This window comes from Suncus etruscus, chromosome 3 (genome assembly GCF_024139225.1).
Source record: "Suncus etruscus isolate mSunEtr1 chromosome 3, mSunEtr1.pri.cur, whole genome shotgun sequence".
In the NCBI taxonomy this organism is placed as follows: Eukaryota; Metazoa; Chordata; class Mammalia; order Eulipotyphla; family Soricidae; genus Suncus; species Suncus etruscus.
Genome location: NC_064850.1, coordinates 42,594,229 through 42,606,382, shown reverse-complemented (window position 1 = coordinate 42,606,382; position 12,154 = coordinate 42,594,229). Strand labels below are relative to the sequence as shown.

Here is a 12,154-nt window from a genome sequence, read left to right as displayed (position 1 = left end):
TTGACAGATTTACAGCTGTTCCTTCCCAGTTAAAAATTTTTTTTAAGTTCTCTTTGGGGAAGATATAATAGGAAATGATTATTCATGATACTGAATGGTTCTTCGCTTTAGAAAGTTTTCTCTCCCCCTCCCCAACTGTCTTGAAATAGGAGCTTCATTTTAATTTGAGCGTATTTACAACGGAATTCAAGAGCAGTTTGTGACTCAGATTATTATGGATTTGAAAAGTCAATCAGATGCGCTTTAAGCATCTTGGAATTTGTCGTGTAAATTTGTGGGGAAACAGCAAAAGAGAGACATTGTAGAAAGTGAGAACTAATACTGTCCTTTAAAATATGGAGTGTGCAGGCCTATATTATGCCGCGTGTGTGTGTATATATGTGTGAGTACATGCATATATCTGTTTTGGCACTGGTTCTGTGTGAAGATGGGCGTGACCTTAGATTCGGTGTAGCATTCAGGCCATGAGGTCTGCTGTCTCTGCTTGCTGCTTGCCTCTCGATTAGAAGCTGCAGTGTCAGGCCGGAGAGATAGCATGGGGGTAAGGCTTTTGCCTTTCATGCAGAAGGATGGTGGTTCAAATCCTGGCATACCATATAGTTCCCCGTGCCTGCCAGGAGCAATTTCTGAGCATGGAGCCAGGAGTGACCCCTGAGTGCTGCTGGGTGTGACCCAAAACGAAAAAAAAAAAAAAAAAGTTGCAGGGTCAGGGTGTGGGGAGATTGGGTAGCCACTGGCACTGGGGGAGGGGTGTCATCCCGGCCCTGCTTACTGAGGGAAGACAGATGTTCCCCGGGAAACTCACTCCCAGGTGCTGGGCAGAGAGGGCTCATGGTTCACTCTGTGTACCCCACAAAGGTCATGGTGTAGCTTGTTCAATGGGGTGCACTGAGGCCTGCATAGTGTTTGCGAGACACTGGGCTCTATCCAGTACATTTTTCATTTCTGCGGAGGAAGCTTTGGGCACTGCCCTTCTGCCAGCAGTCCAGCTTTGTGTGTGTGTAAGAATGTGAATGTGAGTAAGTGGTAAGAGTGTGTGACTGTATGGATGTGTGAGTGTGTAAGAATGAGAATGTGTGTGTGTGTAAATGTGAAAATGTGAGTCAGTGTGACTGTGACTGAGTATATGTATGAGTGTGAGTGTGTCTGAGTGTGTGAAAACGTGACTTGTGAGTGTAGTATGAGTGTGCGAATGTGTGTGTGTATGTGTGTTGATGTTGGAGACACAAGGAACACATTCTGGGACTGAGCTATTTGAATCCATTTTCAGATTTAAAAGCAGAAGTGCTGGTCGCGGTTGGACGAAGTTGAAAGCATATGAGGCTGGTTCGGACACACATCCTTTGGTTCAGGACTCAGGAAAAGCCATCCCTCTGGCCCCAAGTCCCCTCAGCCTGCCCAGCCCCTGCGGCAGCTTCAGAAGGGGGCTCTGGGTCCTGCACACCCTCTCTAGTGATCCCAGTGTCTCCTGAGCAGTGTTTCCCACAATGGTTAATGATCCCCCCCCCACCCTGGCTTGAGCTTGGGGCGGGGCAGCTGCCTTCTGCACAGTGGGGGGAAGGAGGTACTCTGTGTTTGCTTACAGAAGGCAGATTTGGGGCCAGGGACATGACTGATTTTCCTTGGAACTACACAGCAAACACAAAGTGCCAACAAAACCAAAAGGCTGATTTCAGGGAGTGAGGAGAAAAGGGGGCAGTTGACCCAGGAATTTGGGTCCCCTGCCCCGACAGGCAAAATGTGTTTAAAATCACTTGGCTGACCAGTCTGTGATGACAGATACCCCCTGCTCCCCGGTCATTCTGAGTGTGCCAGTCCCTGCCATGTCTAGGTCTGTGACCTAAGTGGCACAGGGATGGGTCCCCCAGGCGGACCCGGTCACTCATGGTGTCAACTCCAAGAGCTGTGGTGTGGGCTGTGAGTTAAAGCTGAACTCTGTGTGTGTGTGTGTGTGTGTGTGTGTGTTTGCACATGCATGTTTCATTATTACATCTTTATACTTTTCTAATAGAAATGAAATAAATGTGAAAAAGGAATATTGGTCTTTGTGGGAATTTGTCGCTTTTGGTTCTTCTGGCTTCTGAGCTGTGCGTTTTTTTCCCCATGGTACTTGTAAATACCCACTAGATTTGCTGAAACGTGAAATGAGCCCCAGACTTCAGGTCATACCCCATTGAAAGTGAATCAACATGGGTCACAGCTGGAGAGTGCAGGTGGGCCCCAGCCCATCCCTGAGCTGGGGCAGCTGATGAATCTGAGCACTTAGTCCCGGGCCTAAGGAACCTAGAAGGCACCGCCAGCCCCTATGCTCTAAAGGATTTTCCTTCCGTGATCTTCTCTCTTCCCTTTTCTATGGATTTATTTTTTATTTATTTGTTCTGAGGTCACACCCAGTAACCTTTAGGGGTTATTCCTGGCAGACTCCGAAGACCCTGGGATGCTGGGCCAAACCTGGGTCAGCCCTGTGCAAAGCAAATGCCCTCCTTGGCAAATGCCTTCCCCGCTATGCTCTTCTGGCCCCCAAGGCACTTATTTTGTGGGGAATGGTTTTGGGTTCATCCAGTGGTGATAAGAGGTTACTCCTGCCTCTGTGCTCAGAAATGACTTGGCTGGCTTGGAGGTTCATATGGGATGCCCAGATCGAATCCAGGTTGGCCTCGTGCAAGGCAAACCTTCTCCTCATTGTGCTATGGCACCAGCATAAGGAGTCAGTCCCACTGTGCCCCCAGTGTTTCTCCCCCATGCCAGAGGCCTCTGCCTTCTTGGACTTTCTGTCTTCAGCAGTGACCAGCACAGTCCTGGGCAGCAGGCAGACTTCCTGAGAGCTGGGCTGTGGCAGTGTGGGAATCACTGGTCAGCTTCAGACCAGACTGCTGCCAGTTGCTATGCTCCCTGCCCAATCCATGGGTGTGCCTGGAAGTTGGGAGGTGTCACCTGCCACCAAACAGATGCTGCCCCCGGGCTGTGACTGTGTGATCCTTTTCTCTGAGGAACAAGCTTGTTCCCACTTGGCTTTAGAGACCAGCACAACTCCACAGCTTGGATTTGCCCTCCTCAGCATTTCTCCGGAGCTTTCCATACAATAGACTGGCTTCCTCAGAGCTGCTCTCCGGGCTTCTGCAGGTGTATGTTCATATCTCCCCACTAGGCCTTCTCCCACTTTTGTAGATGCACATGAGTTGGTAGCAGGAGGGTCTCTCTCTCTCTCTCTCTCTCTCTCTCTCTCTCTCTCTCTCTCTCTCTCTCTCTCTCTCTCTCTCTCTCTCTCCCTCTCTCCCTCCCCTCTCCTCTCCCCTCCCCTCCCCTCCCCTCTCCCCTCCCCTCCCCTCCCCTATCCCCTCCCCTCCCCTCCCCTCCCCTCCCCTCCCCTCCCCTCCCCTCCCCTCCCCTCCCCTCCTCCCTCTCCTCTCCTCTCCTCTCCTCTCCTCTCCTCTCCTCTCCTCTCCTCTCCTCTCCTCTCCTCTCCTCTCCTCTCCTCTCTCCTCTCTCCTCTCTCCTCTCTCCTCTCTCCTATGTTGGCCCACATCCAGTGGTGCTCAGGGGTTTACTCTTGAATGGGATGCCAGGGGTTGAACCTGGTTGGCCATGTGCAAAGAGCTATGGCTCTGGCCCCGTAGAGGGTCTCATTTCATCTCCTGTGAGTCTGAGTACCAGGGGCACATGTGGCCTGATCCCAGGTAGGAGCTCCTCCACTCAGTCATTGGCCTGGGTGGTGCCTATAGCGGGAGACAGAGCCTAGGAGGCTGGGCTTGGAGGCTGGGCTTAAAAGCGGGGCAGGACTTTTATTTTTGTGTATTGGGCCATACCCAGTAGTGGTCAGTGGTTACTTCTGGCTCTGCTCTGAGGAATCACTCCTGGCAGGCTCAGGGAACCCTATGGGATGCAATCCTCTATGCTGTGGCTCTGGCTTTGGGCAGAACATCTGCACTGAGATGTGGCCACCCTCACCCAGGGCAAAGGCAGGTAGGCTGGGCTGGCAGGGAAGGGAACCAGATTGATGAGGTAGGGAGGGGAGAGCGGGTGCAGCCGGGGCGAGTTACAGGGCATTTACCAGCTGCAGAGCAGCTGCTGGGAGCCCCAGTTCCCCAGAGGCTTAAGGCCTGAGTGACATGATACCCAGGGGGCAGCCATGGGCATGGAACTTCCTGGCAGAAGCTGCCAGAGCCGTGGCTGCTGGGCCAGAGTCCAGGTTAACCTGTCCTGAGGGTTCCTCAGCCCCTGGACGTACAGTTACAGGGGCTCTCCTGGATGAGGGGAAAGAAGATGGCCACTGAATGCTGACTCAAGGTGCTCACTCTGCTTTGCTGTCTCCAGGCCGGCAGGCCCCCAAGACAGAGCCCAGGGCCACTGCACCTTATCGAGTTGCCTGGCCTCTGAATTTGACGAAGCTCCTCATGGCCCATTGGGGGGGATGTTTTGGTCATTCTCAGGTACATGATCCATGGTGCAAACTTTGCCCAGCTGTTGGCCCTGCACAGACCTTGCATGCTCAGGCTGGTCTGGGAAGCAGGAGCTGGTTGCTGGTGCTAAGGTTTCTGCTTCTCCGCTCCGGAGGACTGCAGGCATGAGGAGGTGTGGCAAAGGGCATTTCTGCCTGTGGGGGCGCTAAGGTGCTGGTGGGGGTTGTGTGTGACCCTGCCTTTGAGTCTCTACATTAGCTCTTGGTTCTAAAAGTTGGCAGTTTCCTGGCTTGACAAAGAAGAACAGAGGGCTGGATTGATAGATAGTACAGTGAGTAGGGAACTTGCTTTACATGTGGCCAACCTGAGTTCAATCCCTGGCCTGTGGACCATATGGTTCCTGAGCACAGCTAGGAGTGATTCCTGATTGCAGAGTCTTCCTGAGCATCACCGGGTATGGCCCAAAGACAAAATAAAACAGAAAACAAACGGAAAGAAAGAATTGTATGAGTCATGGTGCTGAAGTGTTTCTGACTCTCTGTGGGACCTGTGTGCTGGTCCTCCTAGGAGCGGGAATGGAAATCGGGTCCTTGAGTAGAAGTTTCAGGCAAAGATTCAGATCCACTGAGACAAGGGCTTGCCCTGCTCAGGCCAGCCAGGACTCATCCCCCGAGGGTCTTGATGGCGAACCTATGGCACTTGTGCCAACGGTGGCACTCGAAGGCCTCACAGCTGGCACACGGGAAGGGGTCTGCAATTAAGATATGTGGCGCGGCATGAGGAGAGTGTGCCAGTGTCTGCTTTGCAGCTCACCTGGTAACAGGGCCAGACTGGCCATTGGGAGGGGACTGGGCATTGTGCGGCAGTTTGGGCACTTGGGCTCAGAAAGGTTAGCCATCACTGCCCTAGGGCCTGGCTATGTGCTGACTTCTGGATTGACCCAGGGAGCCTAAGGTGGAAAGGAGACCTAGGGAGTTCTTGAGTACAGAGATCACCCCCAGGTGGGGAAGTAAGGACATAGTAAGGGCAGATAGCTTAGGCTATCCTGAGCCTGTCCTGCCCAGGTTTACATATAAGACATTTTTTGTTTTTGATGAAACCAAGTAGTAAAGTAACAGATACAAAGAAACTAGGGATGATCTTTGTTGTGGGTAAAAAAAAAAAAAAAGGTATAACCTAACAATGGCCCAGGAGCCTTGGGCATTTGGGGGATCCCCTTGGAGTACTTAGGTCAGGTGATGAGTCCCTCATGGTGAGGGCTGCTGAGGGGGAGCCCCTCTTTCTATGGGGCCAGGACCACAGCCACCTGGTAGTTCAGTGGTTCTCTGAGTAGGGACAGGGGCCCCTTTCAGCTGGTGTGGGGGGTAATTGGAAGTCAAGCTCGGCCCTTCCACAGACACTGCCCTGTGGGTGCCACACAGCATGGTTGGGGAGTGAGTGAGGAGTGGGGGTGCAGGGGGGCTGGGAGCAAGCCACACAGGGCTGGGTTCTGGGTCCTCCTTACCAAAGCTTCTCAATCTGTACTATCTTTGTGGGGATCTTGTAACTTCATCGCTGTGGGAGGTTCTGAAGTGAGATGTGGGCCAGCTTAGGGTTTGCAGGTGAAGGAAAAGCAGGAAGGGAGGGAAGAAGCAGGGAAGGAAGGGAAGAAGGAAGGCAGGAAGAATGGAAGGAAGGAAGGAAGGATGGCAGGAAGCAAGGAAGGCAGGACGGTATGCAGGCAAGTTTCAGTCTTTGGATCCTCTTGGTGCTCTTTGCCCTCTTTTCTCTCTGGAAGGAGCTTGGGGTGCATGGTGGTGTTACAGGTGGGAGACAGGCTGTCTTGGGGGAACTACATTTTCTCATGTCTCCCTTCTCTAGTCAGAAGATGGGTAAGAAGAGTCGAGTCAAAACCCAGAAATCAGGTACTGGCGCTGCGGCCAGTGTGTCGCCAAAGGAGACCTTGACCCTGACCAGCGAGCTGCTGCAGAGTGAGCCATGTCCTGGCCTTGGGGGGCGGGGGACTCCTCCTTAGGTTCCTCCACCCAGAGCCTTACTGTAAGGTTTCAGTGTGGGTGCCACTGTCAGGCCTTCTCTGAGCCCAAGTGGTGTGGTGTGGGTGCCTTTGGGGATTCCCTTCCCTTCCCTTCCCTTCCCTTCCCTTCCCTTCCCTTCCCTTCCCTTCCCTTCCCTTCCCTTCCCTTCCCTTCCCTTCCCTTCCCTTCCCTTCCCTTCCTTTCCTCCCCTCCCCTCCCCTCCCTTCCCTTCTCTTTCTTCCCCTTCCCTCCCTCCCTTTTTTGCCTCTTTCCTTTCTGTGTTTCTGTGTTGCTGAGTGCAGTGCCCTGCTCCTCCTGGTCCCCCAAGTGCACTGTGGCACCTTTGGGGACCTCACCCCCTGCTGGTGTGTTGCAGAATGCAGTAGCCCGGCCCCAGGCCCCGGAAAGGAGTGGGAGGAGTACGTGCAGATCCGTGCCCTGGTGGAGAAGATTCGGAAGAAGCAGAAAGGTTTGCACCTGCTACCTGGCGGGGTGGTGGTGGTAATAGTAATGGGAGACTTCAGACTGTCCCCCTATGAGGGCTGGGGAGGGGCCCGGGAGCTGCTGGAAGAGATGTTCTCATCGAGGCTGCAGTCCAGCCTCCCTCCGTAGTCACCCTGCTGTGTGTCCTGTGGCCAGTGTGTGAGCTAGCGTGGGTTGTGGTGGCATAGGACACCCCATGCCCTCTGGGACGTGTGCTGGGTACTGAGGCCAGGTTGGTTCCAGAGGCACTGAAAGGTACATGAGGGTGTGTCCTTGACACCCATGAGGCCTGGGCCTGGCTCAGCCTGAATCTTGTAGGGGACAGTTTCTACCCTGCTTCTTTGTTTTGAGGGGTGGCAGTGTCTTCTGAGAGAAGGGAGGAAGAAGAAGAAGGAAGAGGGAAAGAAGAGGGCGGAGAGGGAAGGAGAGGAAGATGAGAGAGAGAAGGGGGAAAGGGGCAAGCTTTCATCTTCTGCCCATTTCTGATCATTTCTCCCTGGCTGAGCAGTATGGCCCCTGGTCCCCTGCCTCCTCCTCCTCCTCTCTCCTTCCTGCCTCAGTCTTTACCTCCCCTGTCAAAATTCAACCTTCCAAGTGAGCTACTGCCTTCTGGCCCAGCTCATCTCCACATGAGGTGTCACTGGCCCAGGGCTGACTCTGTCACATCTGCTCGAGCATGTCTGTGACTGGCCAAGACTGGCAGTCGAGGTCTTTCAGAGCTGGAGTGTCCACGCTGCCGCCTGCCCCGTCATGGCCTGTCTGTCCACGCAGGTCTGTCTGTCACCTACGAGGGCAAGCGTGAGGATTACTTCCCTGAACTCCTCAAATGGGCCTCAGACAATGGCGCCTCCTCTGAGGGCTTCGAGATGGTCAACTTCAAGGATGAAGGCTTCGGGCTGCGGGCCACACGTGACATCAAGGTGAGCACAGGAGTGGGACGAGGTGGAAGAGGAGGCATGGGGGGCAGAGACATCGGTCTCTGAGGAGGGCTGAAGGGGGTTGAGGGGTGCCTCTTTCCTCACTTCCTTCATTCCAGCCAGTGAAAGTTAGCCAGCCTTGCCCAGGTGGGAGTGGGGAGCCCACACTTGCGGCACTGGGCCCTGATAGCCTGTAACGAGGTGGGGGTTCTGGAGGGCCTACTGGGGGTCAGCTGCCACATTCTCATGTTTCTGCCAGTTGGCACATTATCCCATCCCATGTCTGGTAACCTCGGAGTAGTCTTTATGGGCCCATGGGTGGCCAAGAGCTGCTGCCCACTACTTTTCACCAGCTGCCTGCTGGCAGCACAGGCTCCACCCCCTCCTGGCCCACAATCCCTAAAGGCCTCTAGCTGTGCCCATCCCTGTGGCCTGCTCTGCCCCTGACAGTGGAGCCAGGTGGGCATTCCTGGGGTACTGGCTCAGGGTGGGGCAGGGTCATTGGTGGCCCCTCAGGTGCTTGCTACCCCCAGTGCTCAGTTGGCAGACGTGAGAAAAGCCTGACTTCTGGCTTACTGGATCTGTCCGAGTTTCATATGGGGATGTGCTTGGTCCAACCCTCTTTAGACAGATATTGAAGGTTTGACCCCCCCCCCCCATGTTGCCTTGGCAGTGAGGTGGTTTAGGGGGTGTGGGAGCCCCCTGCCATGTCTGCTGGCCTTGCCTGGCTGGTACAAAGCTCACAGAGGCTGCTCCATGCTTTCTTGTTTGTTTGTTTGTTTTTGGGCCACACCCGGCAGTGCTCAGGAGTTACTCCTGGCTGTCTGCTCAGAAATAGCTCCTGGCAGGCACACCGGGATTCGAACCAACCACCTTTGGTCCTGGATTGGCTGCTTGCAAGGCAAACGCCGCTGTGCTATCTCTCCGGGCCCGCTTCCTTGTTTTTTATTATTTATTTAGTTTTTTTTTTTGGGGGGGGGCCCACACCTGGTGATGCTCAGTGGTTATTCGTGGCTCTGCACTCAGGTAGTGAACCCTATGAGATGGTTGATACCAGGGATCAATCTGGGCAGGCTATGTGCAAGGCAAATGCATTTATCTGTTGTATTATGTCTCCCTCCCCTCTTCATTGTTTATTTATTTACTTATTTTTGTTTTTGGGTCATACCCGGTGGCGCTCAGGGGTATGACTCTGCGTTCAGAAATTGCTCCTGGCAAGCTCGAGGGCTCTTATGAGATGCCGGGGATCAAACCCGAGTGGGCCATATACAAGGCAAATGACCTACTCGTTGTGTGTTTGATCCCAGACTTGGAGTCTTGTTGCAGGAGATAATTGGTTTTTGTTGTCCTAGGCTTAACATCGAAGGCTCCAGGGAAGGAAACAAGGGACTTTGTATTTGTCTTTAAGCCACACCTGGCAATGCTCAGGGTTTATTTCTGGTTCTGTTCAGGGCTTACTTCCGGCTCTGCTCAGGGATCTCTCTTGACAGAGCTCAAGGGACCTTGTGGGGTGGCAGGGATCAAATTTGAGTTGGCCATATGCAAGGCAAATGTCCTACCCACCTGTACTATCACATTCTGGTCCCAATCTTAATTTAAACATTTGAATTTTGTAATTTTATTTTTTATTTATTTTTTTGGTTTGTTTACTTTTTGGTCTACACTCTGTGTTACTCAGGTTTGGCTCTTGGCTCTGTGCTCAAGATCACTTCCAGTGATCAGGAGACTGGAATGCCAGGGATCAAAACTGTGTTGGACCTTGGGCAAGGCAAGTGCCCTAAGTGTTCCAGCTTCTCTCAAATTTTTATATTGACTTCAAATTCAGGTCGAAAGGCTCTTTATCTTCTCAGTAACTACACCCAGTATTGCTGTTGTAGCATGACTTTAAACTATTTCCACTCCTAACAGAGGCATAAAGGCTTATATTTGAAATAGAGTTGAAAATTAGAAATGTGGGGCCGGCGAGGTGGTGCTAGAGGTAAGGTGTCTGTCTTGGAAGTGCTAGCCAAGGAAGGACAGCGGTTCGATCCCCCGGCATCCCATATGGTCCCCCCCAAGCCAGGGGCAATTTCTGAGCGCTTAGCCAGGAGTAACCCCTGAGCATCAAATGGGTGTGGCCCGAAAACAAAACAAACAACAAAAAAATGAAAATTAGAAATGTAGGGCTTATGGGGCTTGAGAGATAGCATGGAGGCAGGGCGTTTGCCTTGCATGCAGAAGGATGGTGGTTCGAATCCTGGCATCCCATATGGTCCCCCGAGCCTGCCAGGAGCGATTTCTGAGTGTAGAGCCAGGAGTAACCCCTGAGCGCTGCTGGGTGTGACCCAAAAATAAAAAACAACAAAACAAAATGTAGTGCTTAAAATGAAGTATCTTTCTTTCATGTGTATTGCCTATCTGGCCATAGATGTACTTGAGAATCACAATATGTTTTGACGATTCTAATTTTTTTTTTTTATTTCTACCCTTCTCCCCTCCCTTCTAGGCAGAAGAATTATTTTTATGGGTTCCACGAAAATTACTAATGACTGTCGAATCTGCTAAAAATTCAGTGTTGGGTGAGAATAATTTCTGGCTTTGTTTTTTTTTTGTTCAAGGCAAAGCACAAATGATAAAAATAAAATCTCCCGGGGCCGGGCGGTGGCGCTGGAGGTAAGGTGCCTGCCTTGCCTGCGCTAGCCTAGGACAGACCGCGGTTCGATCCCCCGGCGTCCCATATGGTCCCCCAAGAAGCCAGGAGCAACTTCTGAGCGCATAGCCAGGAGTAACCCCTGAGCGTCACAGGGTGTGGCCCAAAAACCAAAAAAAATAAAAAAATAAAAAAATAAAATAAAATCTCCCAGTTCCCCTTTTGGGGTACGGTCTTGGTTCTTTTCTTCTGGGAGTGAAATAACCTTCCTGCCATCACCTGCTTTGCTGGCTCAGATATAATCTGACCTAGCGGTCACAGGGAAGGTGCCTGTTCCTCTAAGATTTGTTTTCTAGCCAGGCATTTGATTTCTAGAGCTTTGGGATCAGGGATGCAACATGGAACTCACTCTCTTTGCTTTTGGGTTCCCCAGGGCCTCTGTATTCTCAAGACCGGATCCTCCAAGCCATGGGCAACATCGCCCTGGCATTCCACTTGCTGTGTGAGCGCGCCAACCCCAACTCCTTCTGGCAGCCCTACATCCAGACCCTCCCCAGTGAATATGACACCCCGCTATACTTTGAGGAAGATGAGGTGCGCTACCTGCAGTCCACTCAGGCTCTGCACGATGTCTTCAGCCAGTACAAGAACACGGCTCGGCAGTACGCCTATTTCTATAAAGTGATCCAGGTGAGATACCCCCACAGGGAAAGGGGGGAACGACAGAAAGGTGGGGAAAAGGGTGCGTCGGGACCGACTTGAGGAGGCGGAAATATTGTATTTTTCAACGAAGCATCATAGTCTACCTTTCCTCCCATTCTTCTTTCTTTTCTTTCTTTTCCACATCCAGTAATGCTGATTTACTCATGGCTCTGTGCTAGGTGTGAATGGGGTGTCACTACTTGCATTGCTTGAGGGGACCCGCTGGCCCATTGGCGATCTAACTGGGGCTGGCCACATGTGCAAGGCAAGCATCTTACCCCCTGTGCTGTGCCTTGCCTCTCTCTCTTTCCATTTTCTCAGCAGTGTCTGATCCAATTTGAATGTCTGACCTCAATAATGTTTGTTGAATTAAATAATAAAATAGCCCTTTGGATGGGGCCGGTGAAGTGGCACTAGAGGTAAGGTGTATGCCTTGCAAGCGCTAGCCAAGGAAGGACCACGGTTCGATCCCCCGGTGTCCCATATGGTCCCCCCAAGCCAGGGGCAATTTCTGAGCATCAAACGGGTGTGGCCCCCCAAAAAAATAGCCCTTTGGATGGGCTTGGATGGTGGTGGAGGCTGATGGAGGGGCCTTTCTCTGCCATCCCAGGCCATGTGGCTCCAACCCCTTTTAGCTGTCGGGTCTACCGGTTCAGGGTGGCGGCAGCGAGGAGAAAATCCACTCACAGGCAGGCTTTAAGAAATATCAGCTAGGGTTGGGGGTTAAAAATAAAAAAGAAATATCAGCTTTATTCATGCCCTGGCCCAGTGGTCGGCAACCTGCGGCTCGCAAGCCACATGTGGCTCTTTACACTTTTAATTTGGCCAGGTGTGTGCCAGGTGGCTGCTCCAGGAGTCAGGACTCTGCTCTTAGCCTCTGTCAGTGCACGCCCTGTGTGGCTCTCAAAATAAATTTCAATCATGGTTTTGGCGAGATTTGGCTCAGTTGGAAAAAAAAGGTTGCCGACCACTGCCCTAGCCAACATGTGTGGCTTCTCTCAGCCTTTT

At 52.3% G+C, this 12,154-nt stretch overlaps 1 protein-coding gene across 1 annotated transcript in view; it reads left to right on the top strand.

Annotated features, from left to right (window-relative positions):
• SETD3 (SET domain containing 3, actin histidine methyltransferase) overlaps window positions 1-12,154 on the top strand; it is a 40,623-nt gene that overhangs the window by 7,130 nt on the left and 21,339 nt on the right. The window contains exons 2-6 of the mRNA XM_049769817.1: window positions 6,261-6,370; window positions 6,792-6,884; window positions 7,670-7,818; window positions 10,301-10,373; window positions 10,878-11,134. Coding sequence (XP_049625774.1) covers window positions 6,268-6,370; window positions 6,792-6,884; window positions 7,670-7,818; window positions 10,301-10,373; window positions 10,878-11,134 — 675 coding nt within the window. The 5' untranslated portion in view covers window positions 6,261-6,267. The remainder of the gene's footprint in view (window positions 1-6,260; window positions 6,371-6,791; window positions 6,885-7,669; window positions 7,819-10,300; window positions 10,374-10,877; window positions 11,135-12,154) is intronic.